Genomic DNA, 26,813 nt, shown 5'->3' with positions numbered 1-26,813 from the left:
TGTTATACCGAATATAATACTTATGCATATGCGACGGTCGATGGAATAATTTGAAAGAAACGCGCGTCGCCGATCTCGGCGCCATTCGTTCGACAAACAAACTTCTTGCAATCGCGCATTTATATCGTTGTCTTTCTCCCGTTATTCCTATCTCTATTACCTTCTCACTTCACTCTGTCGCCGCGTCATCCAATCCGGCTATCACGGGGACGTAAATAAATAAACAAACAAACACACAAACAAACATCGGCCTGCGTGATTTTCGCTTAGCTTCGCATTGCAACCGCTGATGACTGTTTGCTGGTCAAATTGCAGACGTGACGTGCTACATGCAAGATTCTAGTTATACGTCTACACAAAGATAGTTATATGCAAACGTCTATAACCGATCGTCGGAATACCTGATTTATAGAAACTTACCACCATGTAGAGGAATAATGAATCGGCGGGTAATTAAAGCCGTTTTTCCATGTTGGTTTTTTTTTTCTTCTTCTCTTCCTTTGCAAGAGGTATCCTTCGTTCGTGAATCCATCGAAATTTGTATACAGGGTGACGATTTTATACCGGCGTCAGGATAAGCAACGAAATAGATTCACTGTGCGTCATTGATATCCGTTTTTTACCTACCAATCCCTTTTTTCTTCGAGAAAATTATATTTAAAAAATAAAAGACACGTGATTGTTGGACGGCGATATACAACTGCATTATACTATCCAATATACATACGCACGACACAATTAAACAGCAACATTAACTCACTACCGGACGCATATTATATTATATTATTGTATTATATTGATACATACATTATACTTACCTGCATATAATACCTATAATTTTAGTATAGTGTAGGTGGATGTACGCACGTTGTGTTGTTGAGCCTATATACATAGATACTTGAGACTATAATCCATACAATTATATTGTATATTCTTATAAACATGTATATTTTGCCGATACATACATATCTCCGTATATACATATGTTAGTACGTAGTGGCGTAGCTTGGTGCATTCGTAGATAATAGTCGTTAAAAACGTTCATATCTGTCAAATGAACCGCCAATGATAATCATTATTTTCATCTAGTCCTAGGTGAGACTAGACAGAGAGAGATGAGATTTGTTGAGAAAATTGATCGCGTTTATTTTACTCACGCCTTATGACGAAACGAGTATTTTCATCGTTTAAACAAATCTTTCTTGGCTAGGCATTTTGCCTGTTAATTAAAACGTAGTTTATCCATATACACGGAGGGAAACGAATACTTGAACCAACAAAATAGAGTCCGTTCACTTGAATCTAGTATCTCTTATTTGTTCCAAATACGATGACTTCAATTCAACAATTTCGATGTACGTAGTTTGTCAAAACGATTTAGTCAGGCGAATTCCTTGATTCAACAAAATCTTTTCTTGTCGTGATCGAGTGAGGTATTGATTCCAGTGAACCTTTTGATGTGTTTCCTAAATTCATTCAACTAATCCTATCATTCCTTTCAAAGTTTATATATTGTTCCTTCAAGTCGGATGTTTGTTGACAGACACAATTAGGTACTTGAAATAAAAAGAATATATGAATCTAACCAAAGAAAAATTCACATTAATTGAATGCCATACTTTCTTGAACGAATAGGAGCTTGTTTGGCGTAACTGGTTGAATCAATTGCAATAATTTGTTCACGAGGTGAAAGAAACACTACATGCTTTGAAACAAGTAGAGAATATAATAAACTGTCACTAGGCGGTGAACTTTCTCGATACGGAAGTAGCTTCAGAGATACTTATAAAACTGGGTAGTCAGCTTCGAAATTGGACATGAGTAACGTAAAATAAATTTTTAGTCAGACCCATTACAAATGAAGAAAGCATAATATCAAGTTAAGAGTCATTGAAATTAATACTAACTACAATAATTTCTCGGGTTTTACGTATTAAGTATCGGGCAAATCCCACAATATTTTGAGTCAAGAGAATTGTAAATGAAATCATTCCAAGAATACGTTTTGTGTGCTTAGATAACTCTAATGTTTCAGTCAATACTAAAGATTTTTGTAATAACAAATTCGATTATCTGTTTCAACCATTGAACTCTTGATTCAACAAAACATGAATTAGAACAAGCTCAATTTGTTTTGATACAACAAATTAGTATTTTTTAAAAACAAAACGATTAAGGTGCGTTCAATCAAAATTGTAGTCGTTTCAATCACACATGTTCTTGATACAAAATTCATATTATTGCTATGACTCATGTCGTGTTATTTTGGATATATTTATAGTCAGATGATCATTCAAAGGCTTGATTCAACTCTATACTAAGTTGTCACAAGTATTTTGTCCGCCAAATATATTTAGTTGAATTAAGTAAGTACTGTGTTAGCCACATTTGACGATGGCATTTAGTTGAATCAAACGAATATCACTTGTCTCAAATAATCTTTCCCTCCGTATAGTAATTGAAACTTATGTGAAACGTTGATTTTTGAATGACTACATTTGTCTGGTAGATACAACACATTTTTTCTCTGTATAGGAGTGTTCCTCTTGTAAAGAATAAGTGACGTGTGCAAAACTTATTAATGTACCCATTCTTGATGAAAGCCGTTGGCGGAGTATTTAACAGTTAACTGGGGATCAGGAACCCTTGCAGTCCTGAACTGTGGCCTCCTGGAAAACAAGACAATAGTCAATTTTCAACAAATTAAACTAAATTGATTTATTTCGAGTATGTAGTCCGACTCCGCTATCACACGAACAATAGAGTGCTTCAAAAATGTAGGGAAATGATGAAATTGAAAGTTTTGGAATTTCAAGGGTTCCTACAGCCATACCTTTAACAGCCTTGGATTATGTATATAACAATACATGCGACGCTGGGTGTTGTTTCCGGTCTGCGGTGATGCACCTGCTGCTGTGGGGTTGCCCCCAATTCGAGCTGGCACTTTGCACTTGATACATAGGTTATCTAGCTACCCTTATGAGGCTTTACACCAATCAGTAGCACACGATTGGTCCTTTGAAAAATGTATTACGCCCACATTTGATCAGCTCATTCGACACCCTCTGGCTTCATGGAAATTGAGTGACGAATTTATGGCCTCTTATAAAATTTCTGCCGTGTTGATAAGTAGTAAAAAAAAACATTTATTCAAATTTTTTATATTACACGTTTTATTTGTCATTATAAAAACTCAATTTATTAAAGTTCCAACGAGATGCGTTAATTTTACATCCAGATTGTATATAAAGCTAAATTTTCAACTGTCTGCATTCACAAAAAATATAGTTTATTCTATTAAAATTTGCTTACTATAACTTACACGATATTTGAGAAGTTGTACAATCATAGAGGTCACCTTAGAAAACCATTGAAACTGTAGAATTCGTTACACTCAAACGTATAAGATAGAGCAGTATCAAGAATCAGGGACATGTGTTGTGGAATGGATATAAGATACTGGGTAGACACTTTAAGTGGAGCAAAATTTCATTTTTTTGAGGACTCATAGTGTCCTGGTACTTAGTGAAACAACCCTTGATGTAAAAACGACATACATATGTATTCATAGATTACCTATGTATGTACGTTCAATCAATTATCCATTACCTTGAATTTAACTTGATCCTATGTGATTCTCAGGAGCTGTCCATGAGCGAGGAGCTCAGACGAGCTTTGTACGCAACCAATGTTGGATCCATTGATGCCGATGTGATTGTACCAGACCTAGTTGGGACCACAGAAATACTGAGCGATGAGCACAGAGAACACCTATGTCGTCATTTACCGGCTAGGGCTGAGGGATACCTATGGACGCTTGTATTCAGTACCAGCCAGCATGGTTTCAGTCTAAACAGCATGTACCGTAAAATGAATAGGCTTGAGAGTCCTATACTGTTGGTGATCGAGGACACAGGTGGCAACGTAAGAGGATTCACAAACTTCTCTCATCTCCTGATTTGCTTCTATGCTTGCAGCATCATTGAAAATGTCCATTTTCTTCAATCTTTCAGGTATTTGGAGCACTGACGTCCTGTTCTCTACACGTGAGCGATCACTTCTATGGAACTGGTGAATCTCTGCTGTTCCGGTTCACACCTAAGTTTCAGGCATTTAATTGGACTGGCGACAACCTCTACTTTATCAAGGGGAATAACGAGAGTCTTGCTATTGGGGCTGGAGAGTGAGTATTAACACTATTTCTACGAAAAATTGTCTCTTACATTTACAATCAATAGTTTTCAATACTTATACAATGAGATCTGTGAAAGTACTGGCCTAAAAAGTCCCAAAGAATACTAAGTTTGTTAACCTCATGCTTAGTATAGCATACTTTTCACGAAAAACATCCTGTGGTTATTCTTTCACGAAGTTATCGATCTACTTAACGTAAGATCAATAACTTTGAGAAAGAAGTATCAAGAATAAGTCAAGTGATGGAATCAAATCATTTGGCGTTTTATGTTGCTAATTGATTTATTAAAATCAATTTAATTTATTATCTGTAGTGGGAAATTCGGGCTCTGGCTAGATGGTGACTTGTACCAGGGTAGGACACAATCATGCAGTACCTATGGTAACGAACCCCTCGCACCGCACGAGGACTTTGTAGTCAAAACTCTGGAGTGTTGGGCTTTCATATAAGATATGCTCGAGTCGATCACCCTCTTGCCTTGAAACTGCGAATGGCGGTCCGAACTTAGCCGAGCTTTGCCGTTGCACACTTATCTGCACCATATTGGACGTAGGACTGGATAGATACTGAGGTCCAGGAGAGGAGCTCCAAAAAACGGTGCTAACTGATGCACCGGCGATGTGATGAAATAACTGATGTCCTTTTGTATAGGCAGAGAATGCAAGAAATAATCTTGTTGGTAAATAATTGAACGACAATAAGTTTGATCCAACGAAACTCCTCGTAATCGTCGTTGTTGTTCCATTTCGTCTAAATTTGACGGTAAGGATTAGGGTAACGGAAATGGATGTACTCTGAGGATAAAGAAAGAGGCCAAACAATTTGATACGGGAGAGATGATGCACCAAGCTGCTATTTACCAAACTTTACGTTGCGTTGCAAATTAATTGTTAATTGTTATTACTATTACTCTTTTTCTTTAGTTTTTCGTTCGTTTTCTCTCTTTGTATAATCCTAGTGTATTTATGTTTCTTTTTTTTTTTATATTCTACATTTTAAGTAATTACAATACTGATCATTGATCCTGCGATGTGTTGTCTACGATGTGATAATAACAACACGATTAATTGGGGGAAGGGGAGGGGGGGTTACGTAATCGATCGTTGACGGTCAGATCTAATGTTTATTTGCTGAGAAGCCTGATAACATTTTTTCGTCTAATGCCAAACAAATTTTCTCTCTTTTTAATTGAAAATACTTTATATTCGATCCGTTTCTACAAAACAAATATATTTGCAATATAAATTTTGGCTAGTAAGGACAGAAAACAGAAGAAATATGTGAATTACTTACCATTTATTATCAAGAGATAAACATAGCTGATCACTCCAACAGGGCAGCCTGTATAATTCGTTCAGTTCTTTCAAATTTCGTAACATGACATGTGTCATCTAACTGGTTACAGGCTGAACTTGTGTGTGTTCATCAGTCTGAGAACACTGTTGTAACAATACACTAGGCTAGTAACTGTTCATTGATGTGTAGATAATGTAGATATTGAGTGTCAGCAGAAGGAATGTGAGAAATGGGGAAAGAAAGTGGGATTTGAAAAAAGAGAGGGAGAGAGAAAGAGATAGAATAGATATATAATATTCATACAATATACCCACATATTTGTAAATGTTATATTACGACGATGTCGTATCCACGTTCAATACTACCATTAAGATGTAACATGAAATAATATCGTCGATCGTCGAAACGCATCTGGCATATAGGGTGTGTAGAATTATGTGTATAATGCGTTTGAAATAGTATAGCCTAGTAGGGTCGCCTTGGGTCGTCGTTCGTCATCGTCTAAGAAGAAAATGCATGTACATATACACACGCACACACAGTTACTCACGCGTGTATGTGTATATTTATATTATATAACGACTCACGCTATGCGTTCTATGTTGCATTGGTTGGCTGTTCATGATGCAAGGAACGATTTAATAAGTAAAAAAATTTACCGCGATGGTGCAAAACTAATTTGCCGTAACCTATACCATTGAGAGTATCAATTTGATAAAGAATCATATGCGTGCCCTACGTTCTTTTCAAATCTTCTCATTCTCGTGCTGTTTGTCCAATGTTTGAATGCTCTTCCCTTGTGGTGGACTCACAATTAGCGATGATTATATGTATACATAATTATGTGTTGTAATACACGTGTGATGTAGTATGACACCGCATACATAAGTCATTATAATTGATAATTTGAGCAAAAAAATGTTGTACGATAAAACTTTTGTTGGGTGTATTATTGAATTAAATCGACGTTGCCTAAATAATAAAGGTAGAGCTATTGGATCGCCAATTATCAAGCGATCTCGCATAAGAGAATGTAGCCTTTTGCCTAGCTGCTAGCTTGCTAGTTATGTTGCTAGATGATAATATACATACATAAAACACAAATACACAAACTGTAGCCTGTAGATTGTTCTGCGTTCTGCATATTCTTTTGATGCTGATGATGATGAAGATGATGACGAAACGTATATATAGTATATTATAACTGTATACAGCGCGATAGTACCGATAAGATTATTACATACATATACATATATACACATATATAATATATATACATATATATATATATACATATATATATATATATATATATACATATATACATATATACATAAATAGTTGATAAATATTTAGTAAATTAACGTATTTTGTGATATTCACAATAACTATTGTAAACACTACCGCTTTCATTGTTATAATATACATATTACATACTACATGATAGGCATTTCAAAAGAGACTCAATACTTATTTTTATTTAATTTCAAAGAAATTGAGGAAATATATTATGATCGAGTACAAATGCTAATCGAGGAATGTTAACTCATTATTATAATTTTTATTCTTCTCCTTCAGTACATGGATGATCATTTTAAATATAAATTGTATCCCAAGTAAAACTTTTTTTTTTCAAAACAACCAACGTTAAAATTATCAGTTACATTTTCCACTTTCATTGGGCAGTTATTAATTCTTTGGTCTGTAACGAATTGATTAATCGATTTTCCGAGGTCCTTATCACTATGAATATCTAATCAAAATTGGCTAGTTCTAGATAATTATCGATCTCATCAACGTTCGGGCTGTACTTAAATTACGTCACACGTTTAGGATCGCTCTTTTACCTCAACCCCACTCACATAACTGACCATGAGAAAATATTGAACTCTGCCTACCCCTTTTATTCTACGTAATTTTTTGATTTTAAAAAATTTCTGTGCTAAGTTCGCTAGTCTTGTGCAAAGAATTGCCGTATAGCGCTACTGGCGGGATATTAACGATTTTTCTTTAGGCGAACTCTTACTCGCCAGATTTTTCTTACAAAATTTTTGCTATCACTAAACCTTTATATCTATTTAGAAAATTGATGTGCAAACATTACAAACGCCCTCCACTGTACCGCAACAAGTAGTAATAAACTGGTTTGAATCCCATCGCCCCTAAAGTTACGTAATTTGAGTACAACTCCCCAAAAAAAAGAGGAATATAACGGATGGACGTGATAATCAATCCCTAACTTCGATTTCACCCGTAATCAACAAATGAGTTTCAATGGATACATCTGAGCCCATTATAATTTACTCAATCATGATGGTACTAATATACTTCGGAGTCGTTTTATCTTCTTTTACCTTATTGTTATTTTCGTCTTTTGTAAATGTTATTAGAAAGCGTATTTTCGTCCCGGGCTTGACAGGAACTCTGTTGCTGTTCCGTGGACACTACATGCATTTTAGCTAGAGTATTTGTACAGAAAACAGGTTTTTGAAAATTGTCAATTAACAGTACGCATAAAGTACGAATCAGACTGACTTCAGGGATTGATAAGTCGATTGCAGCTATCTTATTATGTACAATATCATATTAATTTATTCCTTGAAATCGCAGTTGTATACTAGACGGACGATATAAAATCTTGAAATCAAATTGTCTTGAATTATTTCTAATCAACCTGTTGTTTTTATGTTGTAAAATAATAGTACGATGATTACTAGTGTTCTGCCACGTGAGAAGAACATTCGAGCCTCCTCTGATTAATTCAACAAGAATTAACCATACACCTTGTTGACTCTCCGAAGTGCGTATATATGTGTATAGATGAGATCAATAATCGTGTCTATACTGCAGTTAGAATTACGTTTATGCAATAATTATATGATCACATATACACAATATATACGAACTACAATGTAAATTAGCTGTCATCGATTATATATTAATTTCCATTGGAAGTATAGCGATAACCAAGATGAAGCCGAAGGATCACCTCCCCATAAACTTTCTGGACCAATCTTGAAACATTTTACAATTCTACTCATGCAGGTACGCGGTTGACCTAATTCATTATTCATATACAAATACCTATATTCGTATGTAATACACTTTTGTTGATGGATTATAAATACTCTGCCTGTAGAAACCAACTTTTATATATATAATATATATATACACAAACATTCACATACGATATAATCTATACCTCTATGTAAACATTACGTATGATAAGGATAACTTACGAATACACGTAGAATATAGAATAGTTACCAACCCACGCAGTCAATATTGTTAAGTAACAATTAAATTACAGTGAATAGTCTTATTTGGAGTATATGTATAAGTGAAGTATATACTATACGTATGTAAATATATATGTATTGTATGTACACTTATAGTTTAAGGACTTGGTGTGTTTGTTTGGCGTGTGTACATCATGCACGTATGTGTATATATACATATGTATATGTATATATGTGACACATAACTATATATTACTCAATAAATCGCCAATCGTATAGTATGAAAATAAAGCTATTCGTTGCAATATCTCTACCACCCCGTGGAAAAAATTGCATAGGCATTATATGTGTGAGTAATGGTCAAATTCGTAAGAGTCTAATCATATCGTTATTTTGGGATGCGCTCAATCGCGAAAAAACCGACAGGTTTATGCGAAGGGGTTAATCGGGCGACATTGTAAGTTTTTCGCGAAAACAAGGTAATTTTGGACGACAGGTTTATGTGGAAGTTAAAATCCGCCTCGGCGTCTTAATTGGGCAGCTGGCCAGACGTGATCGAGCAGCTGACCAGACGTGAACGGGAGTTCTGCTTACCATTGCACTCTCTGATGGTAATCACCCACACCCGCACTGCGATGGTAATCACCCACTGATGGGGGGTTGAGAACCACGGTCACACACACACACCTCACATGGACACACACGCGTTGAGCCAGAACCGGCATATCCACGTTAAGTCAGCTTAGGCCGGTCACACCGACGCACGCACACGCGGTGAGCTAGAAGCGGCATACTACTGCTACTAGAGTATTCTTGAGGACCCTGTTCTAAAAATTCTTTCACGGTTGTTACTCTGTGACTCTGTGACTAAGGGTAGTTATAGACGCTGCTGAACCAATCAGAGAGTAGCTTTGAATGGAAATTTGACATTTTCACCCGTGCAACTTTTGTAAACGTTTCTAGAATAAGGGTTCAGTATGAGCGTGATAAAAATTTTAAGTCACGTGAATTATCCTAAAAGGATGTGTCAAGAAATTCAAATTAATTCCAATATCATCTATAGGTAGAGGCACCTCCAAACATACGTTATGTAGGAAGCATTTTCTCGTAGCATTGACTGTTTGGGATTGATTTCTTTCTACATCCTCTTTATAGTAATCTGAATAGTGCTGCACTCTGGCAGCAGTTTCATTAAACCTAACCTCTTTCAATTTCTCGGATTCAGTAATTATACGTTGGTAAAAAACTTCTGCATCAAAGCTCGCTAGTCGATAGTCGATATAGTCAATATCAACTGTAAATTATAATGTCAACTTGATACTTATTAATCGACATTGAGAGTTCAAAACCTTACGCGTAAGAAATCGTGCGGGAAGGCTTTAAACATGGTAAAGTTTGATCATGCTAGAATTGTGGACAGCAGATGGTTTAATTAAATCAAATACTAATGTTCTTTCATTTTCCAGCTACCGCTTTCCTTGTTAAGAACAGCACAAAATCATCCTATGGTAAATCTTAACCTCAATATTCTAGTCGTTTCGTTATGTATTGCCGATTGTAGTTTGGTATTTTTTATTTTAGCTCGTCGAGCTGAAAAATGGGGAAACATACAATGGACACTTGGTTAGCTGTGATAATTGGATGAACATTAATCTCAGAGAAGTCATCTGCACATCCAGGGTAATCTCAGTCGGCGTTTAATTAGCTTGCTGACATTTATCAAAGGCACAACATTAAGTGTAACCTCGTCAAAAGCTGGTTAAATAATGCGTGCAGTACCGTAGGGCTGAAAGTTCAATTTCAGTTTAATCATCCTTGGAAAGTCTACTTTCATTGTTGTTTGGTCCTAAAATTTAGTTTAGTCCTACACACTATTGAATTTATTCTTTACTATTGTTGCTAATCACAATAACAAATTGTCGATATAGGATGGTGACAAATTCTGGAGGATGCCAGAGTGCTACATTCGTGGTAGTACCATTAAGTATCTCAGAATTCCAGATGAAGTTATAGACATGGTTAAAGAAGACGTTCAAATGAAATCGAGAGGACGAGGTGAAATGAAAGGACGTGGCGGTCAAAATCAACGGGGAGGTCGAGGGGGAGGCGGAGGAGGAGGTGGTGGTGGTGGCAGAGGTATTTGATAGTCAAGATTATATTGAATGTAGCAGATAACAAAATTTCGAGAATTGATAGTTTATGCTTATGTTGTTTCAGGTACTTTCGGAGGACGTGGGGGAAGAGGCCCTGCGCCTTTAGGTCGAGGTGGTAATCAAGGCGGCAACAAACCCCAAAACAAACCAAGAACCAAATAAATATTTATTCAACAAATATTTGTACTATTAAATTACCCTAGGTTATAGAGGTCTTCTAACTTGTAAAGAAATGTTATGTTTTAATTGTAGCATGTCACGCAGACACTCATCATATAGGTACCTATGTATTTGAATCTAACTACACCATTGGATTGTAATAATCATTTCTATGAAAATCTATTACAATTTGATTACTGTAGTACTTTGAGTTGACCAACGTCATGCATGAGACTTCAAGATATAAGGAGATAATATCAAAACTATTTGTAAAATAATTGACTATCGTTCGTTTAATTCGTGACTTTTATTTTGAATAGAGAAAAATATCGGGGATGAATAGTAATATAATTGGTAAAGCCACACAACAAATCGTGATTTTTATCGTATCTCACACGGTGAGATTATACGGTACTCATTTGAATAGGTTTATGAAACTTGTCGCACAGCGAGAGTCGCGACTCGACGGTTATTTCACGGCAACTTCAGAGTACCTCAGACAGATCAGCGGATTAGTAGTTGTAAACATGGCGGGCAAGAAAATTGTCTGTCTGCTTGGGAATCAAACGAAAATTTGCAAAATAAACGTCCCGGCTTTCACAACTGGGATACGTAAGAAAGCATCTTGGGAGCCCGTAGAAAAAGAAACACATACTGGCCAGGTGAATAACAATTACGATTTATTCTGTTACGTAAATTTGAGGTTATGTTCATCTTCTTTGACTTATTACTTTCCTGTTTAAGAAACTGTTGCTGTAATTTAAACTGGGCGTTTTGACGTAAACCTTGATTCGTATTCCATGAAATTCAAAATCTTTATTAGTTCGGTTGGTTGAAGTTATTTAACTTGATTTATTATGAGTTCAGAAATGGGACGAGAAGGATTATCGATTGGTTAGATTTGTTGATAAACCAAAACAAGTGAATCCAAATTGGGCTATTAATTTAATCGATGACGTCCCGCCAACTCCAACAGCAAAGAGAGTTATTGCCTGTGACGGCGGAGGTGGACCCACGGGACACCCTAAAGTCTACATTAATTTGGTAGAGTATAACTTTATGAACAAGCTTAAATGACTTCAGACAAATGCCTTATATTCTAGATATACACATAAATTGATACTGCTGTAAAAATAAAGAATTCAGCAATCTCTACCAATTATAGGACAAACCTGGGAATCATTCCTGTGGATACTGCGGACTTAGATTCTACAAAGAAGATGCTCACTAGATTATACGTTTGGTAACAAAAACCCATAGTGTGGCAAGAAATTGGCAGAATATATTGAATTAGTTGTATCTATGTTGTCGCTATTGTGTACAGCCATATGTGTATAATATAAATTATAATGTAAAATTTTCCTCCTTACTCTGGTCAACCACTTTGTGACTTGAATCTGTTACTGAATTCCTTAATCTCCATCTACTCTCAGTTCCTGCGATAAATGTCAAATCTTGGGATAATATTACTTCAACATTGGAAGTAAAAAATGATACTCTGGCTTTTTCTTTCATAAAGTTCGTACTATCAACATTTATTAGGTTTCTATTGGTTTTTTCCACTGTTTTATATTTTTAGTAATAAATTAGATCGATTAAAATGAATCTATAATACAAGTAAAATGATTCCATTTACAAAGCTGTTTTTTGGGTATTCATTCCAAGAGGGATTGCTTGGAGTTCAGTTCTCATGCACAAGAATTCTCCACATATGCACATTATGGTAACAGAAACGATGTTCAGGCACCACCAGCTGAAACTTGTTGGAAAACTGTAGTTGTAACCCCAACAGCAAAATAAGTGAATCAGATGAGCGGTGCACGCAAAGTCCATACATTGTTTAGTCCTTTGTACAATCCACCACAAGACTAAGGCTCCAATCAAGGCATTAAACAAGAACATAGTGATAACCATTTTTCCACCCAAATCACGAACGTGGAGTTCACTGTACTGAAAAGCATAATCTAACGACTTTGTCGATCCAAGAAGGGAGGCAACAATCCATATCCATACCCCGAGGCAAACGTATATCACTGCTTGAACGGCTATTATTTGTGATATTATAAGGATTGGATCCCATGTCGTCTTTCGAAATTGTCCAGAAATGTTATTCATCTTAGTTTTTCCTCTTGAAGGTGTTCCGCTTGCATCGAATTGGTGAAGACTAGCTATTAAAAGTCCCAAGTCTTATCATTTTGGTGCACTAAAGTCAGCAAACATTAGTGAATCTGCAAAGTGGTAATAAGTTTGTTTTGAAAAAAGCAGTTTAATATTTTAAGGAATAATCATCGGAAGGTATACTTATTCAGTTACTAATAATATTGCGGTTGTGCCTTACTTTCTTGTGCTAGCTGCGTGAAATCTCTTGGTGAGTTATTTTAGCGGTAAGCCTTGAGAATCAGATTTATTTTAGCTATATATACTAAATCGAACCTGCCGTAGGTTGAAATGGATGTTTAATCTACAATTCGTATAATCGTGTCGCAACACAAAACATGCTGTCAGCATGAGCATGCCATTAGCACTTAGAATCGAGTCAAGTGTTTCACAAATCGCAGCTTATTGCATCTAACATGGCGACTTCAAGCCAATGAGCTGTCACCGTAACGGCTCATTGCTTTCCCGTAGTATTATTTTGGGATTCATTGTCAATGCACGCGGACCTTGCCATAGCAAATTTTAGAACGAAAACTGCAGTAAGAAGCAAGTGCGCGTAAATTTATCAGATCCAAATCATATTCCTGTTAGAATTATGCGGACACGCGATGTCAGGACGTGATAATAGTCGGCCTGGACTCAGCTGATTACTAGTCTAAACTCACGGTAAATTGCGTTGATGCAATTCGGAAAACTTCAAAAAGCATGACGCAATTGTTGTTGAGAAGACAGTTTTACTGCTGTTCGTTAAACCAGTTTAGAGTGGTGGAAAATGTCATTTTATAATTATTTACGAGACCTTTTCAACTTTGGAGGACGACAAAATCAACAAAACAACCAGTCGCAATACGGGTGAATATAACACCAACACACTTTTAAGGGGGTCGATTTTAACGATGTCGACTTCAGATATCCAAGTCCACGTATTTTAAACGCAAAGAGGGCCTAACAGCCCCATTCTATACACAATTCTGAACAAAAAGCTCTAACACATTTTTATTTGATGCAGAAATAAAGAAACGGTATGAAAACTACGAATTTACTATTGCGATTTCGTAGATTTTGTGCAATTTTTTTATTGTTGCATCAAATGAAAATTTATTACAGTCTTTTTGTTCAGAATTGTGTATAGAATGGGGCTTTTAAGCCTTTTTTGCGTTTAAAACACGTTGACTTCTATATCTGGAGATATTTACGTGAACATCGAAGTGACCGCCAAAACACTTAGACGTAGCTTTGTGATTTCTAGTCTATTTTAAAAGAAGTATATAAACTGTTTATTCTTTTCTTGACAAATCAATATTCGCTCTACTGTTCCTTGTAAATCATTCCACTATGTAACTCTATATTCGTTCTCAGTTGATATATATTTTCTTAAAGATTTAGTTGAATAAAAATTTGATGTAGTTCCGTTCGATTTACAGATTTGAAGACCAGTGGCAACACGGACATGAGTTTAGAAATCCAATCTGGCAGACAGATGAAGATGATGATGATGACAATGATGATTTCAGGTATATTATAATATTATATGATATTTTACCTAATTTGAAAGGAGTTAATTTACTTTTTTTCAATAATTCCACCACAGGCAACGCGGACAGCAAATTTTTGGCTCCGGACACTTCAACATTCACAGTAATCCTTTCGAAATCACTCAGTACTTTGAACGTCAACTAGATAACATGTTGAAAAATTTCTTTGGATTTAGTCAGGATGGTATCATGTTGCCGTTCGGCAACGAAGGTATGTATCAGATAATATTTATTAGTATATGTCAGTGTAGAGTAGTGAAAAAAATAATACATGAGATTTTGTTAATTGAAATTATCGTTTTATAGCTGAGGGCCATTTTCAGGATCCAATGCTTATTGAACCACCAAAACGAGAAAACCTACGGGATGAAGTTTTAAAACCAGGTTACGAAAGTTATGAGTCTAAGAATTTTCACACACCTGTTAAAGAAAAATTGGATGTTAATTTGGATGGAAAGTAAGTTGTGGATTTATCACAATGTACATGATTTTTTGAATACGAGATGACAAGAAGTTGAATGAGAGATACTTATGTTAGTGCAGAGAAAATGCAAACTTTTTCACTACGTTACATACTTGTTATTAATCTTTAATACAGGATTACTAGTGAAGAGTTATCTCAAGCCTGGAAAGATCTTTCATCCTTACAAAGAAACGATGCTGATACTAATATATCTCAGCAACGTCCATTTTCTTTCCATTCATTCGGACAATCCATTTCTACAAAAATTATTCGCAAGCCTGATGGATCTATCGAACAATATCGTACGGTCAGAGACTCTGAGGGAAATGAGGAAACTACTGTCACGCGTCAGGTTGGGGATAAATCACATACTGTCATTGTAAAAAAGGGCAAAAATGGGGAGAAAACTGAAACTGAATTTGTGAATCCCGTGAATCCAATCGAACGTGAGTACATTAATAATATTATTGTGTAATTGTAACTTCAAATAGAAGCATGTCTTGTTTAGTACTTTAATTAAGTTGAATAAATATATACTATATTTCTTTCTTTTTCGAAATGGGCTGTTCCATGTTTAATCAGACAGTAATGTTGTACTTTCAATTTTCCTAGCTAATTTTTTTACTGGCTAAATATTTGAAGAAATTACCCTCAGCCAAGCTACAACCCACTATCTTCAACTTACCTAAATGACAGACTTATTGAGTTTGTGATTTCTGTTAAAATCTGAAATGACGCAAAGATTTGATATTGCTCTAACGTTTGAACTTTCCAAGGGCAGACTTAATTACAGTCTCAGTATTTATGCCTAATTAATAAACTAATTAAAAAAACCGATATTGCAAAAAATTCTTTTCCAGTAGTATACAAGTGAGAACATTTAATCTAGAGTTTCACGGAAAATGTTGTACATAGTTGTGAAAATTGCATGTAATTAAGAGTAACAAAAGCCTGGTACCTGATATTTTTCGTTTGTAAAAATTTTAGCCAATCCTGAACAGACATTCGTAGGCATTTGGGATGATCAGAGACAGCAGCAGAGTCCTTTAAGCACCTTTCCTTGGCATAAGTTTTTTGGTCCTAAATTGTAGATTATACAATGTTAACATAATATTTAAGATCAAAGTGATGTAGAAATGTTATGAATCTTAATAGTACCAATTATGTAGTGTAAATAAAGTTGACTTGAGTCAACTTATGTAAATATACTGTGGAAGGTTGAATTACTCGAGAAAAAAACCTCTGTTTCAGCTACAAATTTATTCACTGCTTTATATTCTGTACACCTTACATAATTATATACAATCTAATAAATCCATTGGGCTATTCTGTGTATAACCGAACCACATTTCTTCTCCGTAAAAATAACTCATTCTAATCTCAAAAATATACTCGTACGAGAATGGAATAATTAGTATTTGGCCATTTATAAATAAAACTGTTTATACTGTGAATGTATGGTGAAGTAGATCTTAGTCATGTACAGTGGGTGTCACTTACTCTGATTAACTCAAAGCGCGATGTCACTTGAAACGGCCTGGAGAGATCCACTTCACCAAACATTGCAATAGAACGTACTAAGACGTTTATTAATCTGATAATTAAATACTTTTATGTATACTTAAAAATTTAATTACATGGTTGAGAGTCTATACAACTACTGATCGAACGATGCGAAGACACTGCTTATGAAATAATAAATAAGACATAATTCTTTTGTTAAACAAGCAAAGTTGCGATAATTATAATTTGTTATTGCAAGGATTTTGAATGAAAATTATTTAATATTAGAGATGAATATTAGCAGTGTTTCATACGTTTTAATTCATGCGACATCGTTAGTATCGATGGAGTAAAAAATATATTGAAAGAAAGTTATCCAGAACTTGAATCCTTCAATAAGCGAATGCACGTATGCAATGTCTTTTCATGTATGAAGTTTAGGCACCCCAGTACTACCATAAATACTGTTTTTGACAAAGAACGAAACTCGTACGACATATACATATTAATATTCATCTAACAAAAATACACTACACTGTAATTAAGTAAGTGAATTTACTTGTTAAATTATATTACAAGATAAATTTTTATCACTTCGTAAATAGGTATAGTCAATCATCTAAATTGATTATTGAATAGGTTCAGAAATTTCACAAAAACAAGTGAATCAAAAAATAAATCCATAGAGGTGCTTTATTCCATTTAATTTGATGTAATATTATTAGGTAGTTTTTTTTTTAAATATAATTATATATATATCTATATATATATATATATATATATACCATGTTATCGTAAACAAGCGCCGAATTTACGTTCAATTTCTATCTGCCTGTTGCAACACAACAGTCAAGCAAATTATTGATAAAACCCTTTGTTGCCATCAGTGTTGAAATAGTTTGTAGGTTCGTTCTTGCTACTTTTTTGTTCTTAAAGTAACGTGGTTCTTTGATATGAATTAAAACGTTGATATACAGCAGATAACTATTTCTTTAAAATCATTGCTTGTAAACGGCTTTATATATGCTACAAATTATTATGTGTAGTTCGATTATGTACAATATTTATTATCATCACGAGGAATCTATACTTTGGATTGGTGAGATATAGAAAGCGTCAAATACTGAATTTTTCTAACATTCTTATATTTCATTACCTATCGATTACTGAAAATTTTTTAGTCTATCGTAAATTCTTATGCCTTATCGATTCATTGGAATGCAATTCTGAGTCGGGTTATGAACAAATTATTCTTCTTTCGTTTTGTGGTCATTTCTACTTTTTCTTTGAAGATCAGAACAATCACACCAATTGTACTTGTAATTTTGTTGTTTTTCTCGACTTTTGACAATTTCTACGTGAACCAATCACAATCCCTCAGCATTTGGCAATGTCTCCCAAGTACTCTAACTTGAGACAAATCGCGCCTAATTTTAGCTACAACAGCTATGTATTTTATTTCCAAATTGTTTATAGTCAAAATGCAATGTTCGTAGAAAAGTTTAGACCAGTCTCTAGAATCACAGTTTCTCTAATTTAGGGCGGACTAAAAGTAAAAAGTAAAGAGTATAAGTTGAAAAATTTTGAAATAATATGATTTTGAGCAAATAACAAGGAATACTTTTCCAAACATATCTTCCGTGGTAAAGCGTGGCAAAAATTCTTACAATCCTTCAACTAATATATCAAAAATTATGCTCGTGATTTTGTATGCATATGTATTTTAGTATAAAAAATACGATAATTGTACGTGCAAGGAAAAATATTTATTTCAAGACTTTTCAGCACCATCAAAGGCACAGTAAAAATAGACAGAAGAGTCATTCAATTCTACTTACTTTGCATAAAGACTATAGAGTTTCTATAGTATATAATTAACTATTAATATGATGAAATATTTATACAACATTAAAGTTTGGTTCTTAAGAGTGCATTGCACTCTGGCGCAGTTTGACTTCATTCTGAAAATATGAAAAAAAAGTAAGACTCTACGCACATAATAAATTGACTATTTGAACAATTGAAGAGAGATCTTGGAAATTTCAAATGTGATAGATTAAAAATTAAAAACTGATTTACCAGTTCTCGTTTTAGAGTAACTGCAACTGGTCATTCCTGACCGAAGCCCTCTGTTTCTTCGATCGCATAGTTCAGCTTCTCCACCATTTGATCATAACTTTTATAGGGTGGAAGATCTAGCCTGTTGAAACACGTGTGTGACCTTGGTAACCAAGTATCTTTACCCACCTTTTCTATGCAAAATCTCTGTGGTCCGTTGCTTCCTGAAATGAATAATATTCTCTATCAATTTCAAGGATTCTGTAACACCGCATTGTTGCTATTTTACGTTCATTCAACTGATTGGATCATTTTCATAACATACCCATCAATTCGGCAAATCCACCAACTGGCACACGACACGTTCCTGTGACAAACTGTAGTAGCCTAGCCCGTTTTTCACTGTCTGTTGTCCGTACAAACTGAAAAGATTTAATGTACAATAATAGTAAAAAATAAGGTAATTTCAATTTCCTTAATAATTTAATGCTCCAACGTACCTGCCAAAACCATAGCACTTGTTTACTGCTGCGAGTGTAGTGCCTGTAAATAGCGTTGCGTTGCCAGTCATCAACATCTATTTCTTGCATACCACAGAGCATGAGCTCGAGTTCTCGTTCATCGAAATATTTTAGCCATTCTAGAGGCACAACCTCATTAAATCCTTCGAGGAAAGCTTTAGTTTGTTCCTCGATACCTCTCGTCATTCGCCATTCTGTCATCAGTCTGGAAATGCGAGTATTTTATTTTTATTTCTTTATATAAGTGTGTATAGCAAAAGGAATAATGAGATAACTTTACCTCATATACTCTTCCTTATTTTCCTCAACAACTCTGATTTTATCACCACCATCTTTAAGTTCATGATGTATGACTTGACCGAGAATCTCGAAATCGACGCTGTAATACAATTCGAGACCGCAGTCATCTATGTTATTATCTTTTATCCACACAAGTGAATTGTAAAATTCCGGGTCTATAGACTCAATATCCTTCATGATCAATTTCTTATTCAACATTCGTTTGTAAAAAGGCATTGTGAATCCACTATAGATAAAACGTCCATGGTAAAGAGCCTGATAATGCAAAAACATGGGGAAAATTGATTAAAGATCTTGATTACTTGTTATTATAATTCCAAATTTATTAATAATTCTAACATACCATTGCAATGAACCTGCCAATGAATTTGAAATACTGTAGGTGGTCTGGATTTACGTAAGATGCCGGATTTATTTGTAAACTGTAGTTGCTTTTGTTTGCATACTCAAAGAGACAGTACATAGGATTCAGTACCTCATGACTCAGTAAGAAAAACCATTCCCTGTTATGAGGAGAAACATTCAATCATTAAACATGAAATATTATTTAAATTGCTCGAAAATTTGATGACCATAATTTTTTACCTCGATACTCCACCATAGTCTAAACCTTCTTCACCCTTGAATATAATGTACAATCGTCGTCTGAGCTCATAAGCCGGCAGTCTCATGATCTGGTGATAAGAATCTTCGAACAGAGTTTGTCGTGTGACACTGATCTTGATATGACTAGGAAGAGCATTACTGTGGCATAAATATCGGAACTGTGATAATTTCCAGCGAAAAGATCTCTCGTATGCCTTTGGAACCCCGTAGACACCTTTCGGCCTGTAAAGGAGTTGACGAAAATATGTATTATTGTACATGGACTAATTTAAGCTCAATTTACGATTGGACCGAAATTCTCAAAGCGTTTATATACCCTTTTGGCGCCCCTGGTCTTGGATCTTGGAATGTTGTAGTTCTCGAATTATGATCCACAAAATACCGTACTCCATCTTCTGTTAATCTAATTTCCCATCCATCAGGTAAGGGTGGTTCGTCCATTCCTGTTTCTTGTCCTTGTGTTCTTGGATCCTCCCATTGAGTTGTTCGATTTTTATGATTCACATAGTAAACTCTGCCTTCAGGCTGTTTGCGTCTCTCCCAGCCAGCAGGTAGGGGCCCTAGAGCATCATCTTCTTCAGCGACTGCCGTTGAAAGACCAGCCACTGCAGCTTGTCCACCATGAGCCTTTAAAGAAATGTGCAGAACATAAGAATCTAAAGATCTTTGGTTGGTGTAAAAAAAATTCAACTCCAATTACGAAATTTTCTCCAATTTTTTCAGTTGGTGAGTACCTGAGGGTAGAGGAATCTTTGATTTCCTTGTTGGACAACATGTTGCCGTTCTCCTTGCCAGTGTTGGAAATGCTGTAGCCTCTCTGTGTTCGGACGTTGCCAAGTAGTGCTTCTTGTATTGTGATCTACGTAATAAATTCTCCCTCGAGGATCCCTTCGTACTTCCCACCCTGGTGGGAGTGGCTGTGGCCGTTCCCAGGATGTACTGCGAGTGTTGTGATCTACATAATACCTGGAACGTTAGAAAAAAAAAAACAGAATTGGTTCGTCAATCTCCAAACTTATAACAGTATATTCCTTTTTAGGTGCTCAATGATTCGGACATTCTGTAACCTTTTTGATTAAATAACAATATATAATTTACCTTCTTCCATACACGTCATATCTCATCTCCCAACCAGCAGGTAAGGGTTCTTCAGGTTGATTAGCATTTTCAGTCTCCCCGGGTACTCCAGATGGTCCAGCGGATGCTGGTTGTCCCGGAGGTGGCCCTGTTGATCCACTGCTACTTTCAGTAGCCAAATGATTACCAACTCCATTAGCCATAGGAGAGGTAAGACCAACAATTTGAGCATTGTTGGTATTATTACTGGGTTGACTTGCATTGTGACTAGGATTATGAAGAATATTTGTTGAACTCCGGTGCATAACGGGCTGCATGACAGAAGGTGCTGCATTCTCTGACCCGTGTAATCGCATGCGAGCTCTTACACCACCATTTAGAATACTTCGATTGTTCCCAGAGTCAGAAGAGTTTGAAGAACCTAGAAATAAAAACCGTTTGATCAATATTTAAGCTGAGAGGAAAAAATATATTTGAAATTTCACAACTTACCAAGTGGTGTCAGGGCACCGCTTGTAACTTGATTGTGGTGAACTTGTTCACAGGAATTAGAAGGTGTCACTTCGTTCATATCAATTTTTAGTCCATCAAACAACGTTACTAACTCTCCAACCTTTGATAGTGGGCCATAAGCATCGTGTTTATTTTCGCTCATTAAATCCAGAGTTAATTCGACGTTATCCAATTTTCCATTGTAGTAAGACAAAACTTGAAACAAATTAATTCGCTTTTCACCAATCAACGCATCCCTACGAAAGGTGCTGTGATCCAAGAGTCTAAAATGCAACTGGGAGTAAGGTGTTACAAGAATGGTAAACTTCTCCACCCATTTTGGCTGATACGTAGATTTTGCAATCTCAGTTTTGCGAGGGCTCTTGTCATCAACTGAGAGTTCAACGTAAGGATTAGGTTTCAGAAACGACGAATTGCGCAATACGGCTGCCTCGACTGAAATGAAAATTAATAGGCCTTGGAAATCAACTTGCTTTTAAAATAATTAGGTAAGGTAGAACTTGATCATATTTGAACAAAAAATTTAGAAAACCATTATCATTTACTTGTGATGCTGAGCTGATGAAACCCTGGAGTTGCAGCTTCCACTTCGCACTGTGACATGGTTTGCCTTTAGATGTGATTCAGCAAAATAATCTTGAAATACCATTCATATTAAATCTCAGGTTTCGGAGTACTTTATAACTGTAAGATACAAAGTACATTTAAAATAATGAGTAGAATTTACTTACAATCGTTAGAAACAATAGGTTCAAGGGATCTATGAATATTCTATGTGAATCAGATTCAGATTCAATAAAAGTTTTCTTTTTTATTGAACACTGAAGTAAGATAAAGATACATGATCAATCTGTAAATATTTCCGTTTTCATGTTTCGGAAAGCTTATTAATCAGCTTATCACGGATCCAGCTGTTACTCAGCAAACCTGACCAAACTGAATGTTAAAAGAATACTTTCTTTTCCTGTCTTATTATTTGCTGACTAAAAACGGCTAAAAATTACATAGACTGTTTGGAATTTGGCAAAGTCAAGAAACATAAAATATTTGTAGCCAATAGAGTAGTAGAAGCGTCAGGTTTGCACAGTAAGACTGTAGAACAAAAAACAAAGGTGATTACAGTTCATATGATAGATTCGAAGCAGATATAAATTAAGTTGCGTAGAGGAAAGAATGAAGTACCTAACAGATCAGCAAAATTCGTAAATGATGTTGCTGTCAATTGAATGATCATGTGAGAAGGTAATGAACAAAAATAAAATACATAAAACGAGGTGTGAATTGTTGAGGAATCAATATAACGAATTATAAATGGAATACTATTTTACAAGCAACAATTTCAAAAATCTAAACAGACATTACATTACACTAGGAAATAAGGTACGGAAAAATGGAGCAAAAATTATGATTAATATACAGGGCATTAATCCCTGACGTTTTGCGAATGGTTGATTCATCATACATTGCAGATAGGTTTTGACGTTTCAACTATAAAGATACAAACCTATATGGTATTGAACAAATTTCTAAGGCGCGTGCAGTCTCGAAACATCGCTCGCTCGGTATCGTCGATTATAAGACACAAAAACTGAGTTGAAAAACACTCGGAGGATTCGTTATCATGATATTTCACTATCTGACGTCAGCCATCTTGCTGTCCGTCAGATCTAAAAGTGAGTAGTACGAAATTGAGATAAATAAATTGTTTAACAAATCTAGAATGGGTTAATCATTTCTTTGCGGATGCGAAAATTTGGTAACGTCATGATTTGCGCGGTTTATTTTTTTTCATTATTACAGAGTGTATTCGAAAGGAACTGGGGTCAGGAATTTCCTCGTTTTTTGGCGTATTTGTAAAACATAAGCAACTCACATGAGCTGCGTAGTTCCCACTCCGTGGTTTCAGGCGTTTTAAGCATTTAAACACCCCATACCGTACTGGGAACGTGATATTTTCCGTCTCGCGTGGCCACATGTAAAGCTCCGATTGGAAAAATGAAGGCTGACGCAAAAGTCGAGTATCTGATTGTCGATACTAGTGCATTTATTAGAAATACAGCTATACAGGTATGATAAATAATAAATAAAGAACAGTTGTCCACTCACCTGCATACACTCAATCACATTGCACTAGCTCGAATTAGGTTATGCCATCTTCGTTACCTAATTAGTAATTCGTTTTCTCATACTCTTCTTTTTTTATCATAACTTGAACCGATAAGATTATGATTACTTGATATCGTATCACTTTTCAGTTCAAAATTCTCATATCATGATAAAAGCTCATCTCCCAATTCTTCTTAACACAGGACATCGCTGCCAACGTTATAACTGCGCAAGATGTTGTTAACGAAATAACCAACAAGCGACAGCTCAGAAGACTCGTTGTATTACCTTACGACTTGATTATTAAAGATGTCTTTCCGGAGAACATTCATTTTGGTGAGAAAAATAAAGAATCAGCGTACTTGTATCACATCTTTCTGTCACATGGCTATTTGCACACCGCGTCTTTCCATGTCTCTTTCTACAGCTCTTTCCGTGTCTACATGCGACACTCTAGTCATGCCAAATGCCAATATTTTGTAATTGAGTTTTTTTTATGAATCATCATATTCCATTGATATCCGCAAGTACAATACACACATGATATTAGTATGTAGAAATAATTGGGCCAATACCTGTTATTTATCAAGAAATATAATAGCCTGCAAATGGGAACAGCATTCTTTTTTAGATTTGGACTTGTTTGCGTAATTCATTTGTGGTTCTGTCAGTCATACCACTATTATTTGTACGTATGTCCCACAGTTACCGAATTTTCTAAAAAGACTGGAGATTACCGCAGTCTCTCGGCAACTGATATTAAGGTGATTGCTCTAACTTACCAGCTTGAGAAAGAAAAAGTTGGAACTCAACACTTGAAGGATGTACCTATCACACCTGTGAAGCCCAATGTCAGTATCAATCTCCCAGACAATTACTCGCACAACGTGGCTGGATTTTTTCTACCTGATAATGATGTAAGCAATACAGAAAACAAATAAAATTAGCTTACAACAAGCACTTACAATTAGAAAACTTTAGGTTTCATATTGTACCAATGCATTTTTGTCGCATTTAGAAACAAGATACCGAAGAAGAAACTGGGAAAAACTGCACTTCTAACCAAGATGACGACACAAAAGAACTACATTTGCATAATAAATTGAACACGGAAATCTTACTGAAAAACAAAAGCACAGATTCAACCCCTGAATCAGATGATTTGTCCGAATGCTCATCAGTTTCTGATTATGAGACAGCTACTTCCGACTTGGAAAATATACAGACAGATAGTTTAGCTGATAAATTTTCTGCTTTGAAATGCAATCCAGAAGACTTGGAATTGGATAATGGCAAAGATGTTGATGATATTCTTCCAGCTGAATATCGCAAAGAGTTCACTGATGAGGACGAAGAAATTGAAGGGAGTGAAAGTGAAGATGACAACGATAAGGGATGGATTACACCTCGTAGGTTTTGCAAAAAAACTGTTGAATTGTTTGTAACTAATGATAAAATAGGTTGATCGAATACATGTTTGTGGATACATTCAAAATAATAATTTTGTAGGGAACATTGTGAAAGTTAAAAAAGACATGGATGCAGATATTCAAGAAGAAAAACCTGCTAAAGTTGCCTGCCTTACCACCGATTTCGCTATGCAGAATGTTTTGAAACAAATTGGACTCCAAGTCGTTAGCTTGGATGGGAGAGTAATCAAGCAGCTGAGAACATTCATACTGAGGTGTTACACGTGTTTCAAGACTACTAGCATCATGACCAAAGAGTTCTGTCCCAACTGTGGAAATAAGACGTTAAAAAAAGTCGCAGTCTCACTAGATGAAAACGGAAAACAACAGATCCATATTAATCACAGAAGACCACTTACGGCAAGAGGGAAAAAGGTAAAGTTACCATCTATCATGCTTAAGCTCTAAGAATTCACATCGATCAATTACGAGCATTTTTATTTTACTCTAATTTGTGCTAACTACTAAACTTGATTGTGTTACAGTTCTCGCTACCTACACCACAGGGTGGAAAACACGCCAACAATCCAATTTTATTTGAAGATCAGCCCAGGCCTGATCAGCGGCCGACTAGACTAGCACGAACAAAAAATGATCCTCTGAACGATGATTACATAGCTGGCTATTCACCGTTTGTTATGCGTGATATTAACTCAAAGTCTGCTATGCTAGGTATAAGATCTGGAACAGATATAAAGCACTGGATGAGAAAAAATCCAAATCAAGCTAGGAGAAAGCGAAAGTAATGCCATAATAAACAATTGAGTAATCTCGAAGTCATGTTGCATAACCAATTCCTGCGAAGCCATGCTATTTTTTGGGCCAAAAAATTCATAGTCATGAGATAGATTGTTCGATGCTATTATAGGATACTACAAACTCAAACATCACAAGTAGAACTTAATCGAACCACCCGATTCAGAAATACGACAGGATTTCTGTGTTTTTCCGTAACTTCAGAATAATGGATCGTACTGGAGTAGAACTATTCTCGAACATTTTCCTTTGCACAATTACGCTAACGTAGTGTATACAACAATTGATTATAGCGTTTTTCGAATTCTGTCCAAATTTTTGCAGAAGTTGCAAGGAAATAGCGTTCGAATATTTTTGATTTTTCGGGTCCCAGATTTTTCGTCTAGGTATTGGTTTGAGTGAGCCTTTTACCACTACTTGAACCTTCAGAAATTGAATAGATGTGAAGAAGATCACAAAACCAACAACTGAGATGATACTACGGAATTTTTCGTTTTTTGCCTGATACTTAAAACTTAATGCAGCTTTTGCGGTAAATGTAGCTAGCTGTCGTATTTCTGCAATTTTACAGTCAAAAACTGTTTACCTCAGAATTGATCTAATCCTTCAAGAACACTAAGCGTCAATTTGACCCTTACATCTATTTTGGTCGGGGACTGTCTGTGGATTGGTGGGCCTGAGGCCCTCTACTGGTAACTTGGGGTCCT

At 35.5% G+C, this 26,813-nt stretch overlaps 7 protein-coding genes across 20 annotated transcripts in view; 5 read left to right on the top strand and 2 right to left on the bottom strand.

The window, feature by feature from the left end:
• The window catches only part of LOC124405075 (TLD domain-containing protein 2), a 66,698-nt gene extending 61,284 nt beyond the window's left edge, over positions 1-5,414 (top strand). For all 11 annotated transcript variants that reach the window (XM_046879667.1, XM_046879666.1, XM_046879662.1 and 8 more), the window contains 3 exons: positions 3,643-3,924; positions 4,014-4,183; positions 4,509-5,414. In XM_046879667.1, the coding sequence (XP_046735623.1) occupies positions 3,643-3,924; positions 4,014-4,183; positions 4,509-4,644 (588 nt within the window). In that variant the 3' untranslated portion in view covers positions 4,645-5,414. The remainder of the gene's footprint in view (positions 1-3,642; positions 3,925-4,013; positions 4,184-4,508) is intronic.
• Positions 5,415-9,976: 4,562 nt separating this feature from the next.
• LOC124405088 (U6 snRNA-associated Sm-like protein LSm4) lies at positions 9,977-11,236 on the top strand. Its single transcript, XM_046879687.1, has 5 exons — positions 9,977-10,118; positions 10,197-10,238; positions 10,312-10,410; positions 10,659-10,866; positions 10,948-11,236. Exons 1-5 carry the CDS (start codon positions 10,116-10,118, stop codon positions 11,043-11,045), a joined length of 450 nt encoding a protein of 149 aa, XP_046735643.1. The 5' UTR covers positions 9,977-10,115; the 3' UTR covers positions 11,046-11,236.
• A 223-nt stretch (positions 11,237-11,459) lies between these two features.
• Positions 11,460-12,411, top strand: LOC124405087 (NADH dehydrogenase [ubiquinone] iron-sulfur protein 6, mitochondrial). The gene is made up of 3 exons (XM_046879686.1): positions 11,460-11,704; positions 11,910-12,086; positions 12,208-12,411. The coding sequence occupies exons 1-3, from the start codon at positions 11,474-11,476 to the stop codon at positions 12,271-12,273; spliced, it is 474 nt and encodes a 157-aa protein (XP_046735642.1). The 5' UTR covers positions 11,460-11,473; the 3' UTR covers positions 12,274-12,411.
• LOC124405086 (protein SYS1 homolog) lies at positions 12,406-13,270 on the bottom strand. Its single transcript, XM_046879685.1, has one exon. It carries the CDS (start codon positions 13,155-13,157, stop codon positions 12,675-12,677), a length of 483 nt encoding a protein of 160 aa, XP_046735641.1. The 5' UTR covers positions 13,158-13,270; the 3' UTR covers positions 12,406-12,674.
• A 562-nt stretch (positions 13,271-13,832) lies between these two features.
• On the top strand, positions 13,833-16,535 carry LOC124405081 (HCLS1-associated protein X-1). Its single transcript, XM_046879678.1, has 6 exons — positions 13,833-14,051; positions 14,624-14,713; positions 14,791-14,945; positions 15,041-15,191; positions 15,333-15,643; positions 16,185-16,535. Exons 1-6 carry the CDS (start codon positions 13,972-13,974, stop codon positions 16,286-16,288), a joined length of 891 nt encoding a protein of 296 aa, XP_046735634.1. The 5' UTR covers positions 13,833-13,971; the 3' UTR covers positions 16,289-16,535.
• A 1,135-nt stretch (positions 16,536-17,670) lies between these two features.
• On the bottom strand, positions 17,671-23,739 carry LOC124405077 (E3 ubiquitin-protein ligase Su(dx)). Of its 3 annotated transcripts, XM_046879672.1 has the most exons (14): positions 23,280-23,416; positions 22,321-22,459; positions 21,755-22,210; positions 21,284-21,683; positions 20,920-21,151; positions 20,502-20,812; positions 20,310-20,407; positions 20,165-20,171; positions 19,923-20,082; positions 19,560-19,834; positions 19,259-19,484; positions 19,084-19,180; positions 18,780-18,982; positions 17,671-18,661 (listed from the first exon to the last, which is right to left on the bottom strand). In XM_046879672.1, the coding sequence occupies exons 2-13, from the start codon at positions 22,376-22,378 to the stop codon at positions 18,810-18,812; spliced, it is 2,493 nt and encodes an 830-aa protein (XP_046735628.1). In that variant the 5' UTR covers positions 22,379-22,459; positions 23,280-23,416; the 3' UTR covers positions 17,671-18,661; positions 18,780-18,809. The 3 variants fall into 3 exon arrangements, with proteins under 3 accessions (XP_046735628.1, XP_046735627.1, XP_046735626.1); XM_046879671.1 differs by lacking the exon at positions 23,280-23,416 and adding an exon at positions 23,649-23,739 and having other exon boundaries at positions 20,165-20,407; XM_046879670.1 differs by having other exon boundaries at positions 20,165-20,407.
• On the top strand, positions 23,327-26,585 carry LOC124405079 (RNA-binding protein NOB1). 2 transcript variants are annotated; one of them, XM_046879674.1, is made up of 7 exons: positions 23,327-23,448; positions 23,740-23,842; positions 24,085-24,217; positions 24,587-24,798; positions 24,900-25,290; positions 25,391-25,725; positions 25,836-26,585. In XM_046879674.1, exons 2-7 carry the CDS (start codon positions 23,771-23,773, stop codon positions 26,094-26,096), a joined length of 1,404 nt encoding a protein of 467 aa, XP_046735630.1. In that variant the 5' UTR covers positions 23,327-23,448; positions 23,740-23,770; the 3' UTR covers positions 26,097-26,585. The 2 variants fall into 2 exon arrangements, with proteins under 2 accessions (XP_046735630.1, XP_046735629.1); XM_046879673.1 differs by lacking the exon at positions 23,327-23,448 and having other exon boundaries at positions 23,729-23,842.
• Positions 26,586-26,813: the final 228 nt, after the last annotated feature.

The sequence above is a fragment of the Diprion similis genome, chromosome 4 (genome assembly GCF_021155765.1).
Source record: "Diprion similis isolate iyDipSimi1 chromosome 4, iyDipSimi1.1, whole genome shotgun sequence".
Taxonomy (NCBI): domain Eukaryota; kingdom Metazoa; phylum Arthropoda; class Insecta; order Hymenoptera; family Diprionidae; genus Diprion; species Diprion similis.
The sequence above is the reverse complement of the archived record's forward strand: the minus strand, read 5'-3'. Positions and strand labels throughout refer to the sequence as shown.

What these genes read in the sequence shown, in the direction of transcription:
- LOC124405088 (XM_046879687.1), top strand. An exon ending in AAGTCATCTGCACATCCAGG is followed by an intron (nt 10,411 to 10,658) that starts GTAATCTCAGTC and finishes TTGTCGATATAG; the next exon opens with GATGGTGACAAATTCTGGAG. An exon ending in AGGTGGTGGTGGTGGCAGAG is followed by an intron (nt 10,867 to 10,947) that starts GTATTTGATAGT and finishes ATGTTGTTTCAG; the next exon opens with GTACTTTCGGAGGACGTGGG.
- LOC124405087 (XM_046879686.1), top strand. Translation starts at nt 11,474, where the DNA reads ATGAAACTTGTCGCACAGCGAGAGTCGCGACTCGACGGTTATTTCACG. An exon ending in AAGAAACACATACTGGCCAG is followed by an intron (nt 11,705 to 11,909) that starts GTGAATAACAAT and finishes TTATGAGTTCAG; the next exon opens with AAATGGGACGAGAAGGATTA. An exon ending in CTAAAGTCTACATTAATTTG is followed by an intron (nt 12,087 to 12,207) that starts GTAGAGTATAAC and finishes TACCAATTATAG; the next exon opens with GACAAACCTGGGAATCATTC.
- LOC124405086 (XM_046879685.1), bottom strand. Translation starts at nt 13,157, where the DNA reads ATGAATAACATTTCTGGACAATTTCGAAAGACGACATGGGATCCAATC.
- LOC124405081 (XM_046879678.1), top strand. Translation starts at nt 13,972, where the DNA reads ATGTCATTTTATAATTATTTACGAGACCTTTTCAACTTTGGAGGACGA. An exon ending in GATGACAATGATGATTTCAG is followed by an intron (nt 14,714 to 14,790) that starts GTATATTATAAT and finishes ATTCCACCACAG; the next exon opens with GCAACGCGGACAGCAAATTT. An exon ending in GTTGCCGTTCGGCAACGAAG is followed by an intron (nt 14,946 to 15,040) that starts GTATGTATCAGA and finishes ATCGTTTTATAG; the next exon opens with CTGAGGGCCATTTTCAGGAT.
- LOC124405077 (XM_046879671.1), bottom strand. Translation starts at nt 22,378, where the DNA reads ATGTCACAGTGCGAAGTGGAAGCTGCAACTCCAGGGTTTCATCAGCTC. An exon ending in GACTATGGTGGAGTATCGAG is followed by an intron (nt 20,083 to 20,164) that starts GTAAAAAATTAT and finishes TCCTCATAACAG; the next exon opens with GGAATGGTTTTTCTTACTGA. An exon ending in AATAAGGAAGAGTATATGAG is followed by an intron (nt 19,485 to 19,559) that starts GTAAAGTTATCT and finishes TCGCATTTCCAG; the next exon opens with ACTGATGACAGAATGGCGAA.
- LOC124405079 (XM_046879674.1), top strand. Translation starts at nt 23,771, where the DNA reads ATGAAGGCTGACGCAAAAGTCGAGTATCTGATTGTCGATACTAGTGCA. An exon ending in TTTTTCTACCTGATAATGAT is followed by an intron (nt 24,799 to 24,899) that starts GTAAGCAATACA and finishes TGTCGCATTTAG; the next exon opens with AAACAAGATACCGAAGAAGA. An exon ending in TTACGGCAAGAGGGAAAAAG is followed by an intron (nt 25,726 to 25,835) that starts GTAAAGTTACCA and finishes ATTGTGTTACAG; the next exon opens with TTCTCGCTACCTACACCACA.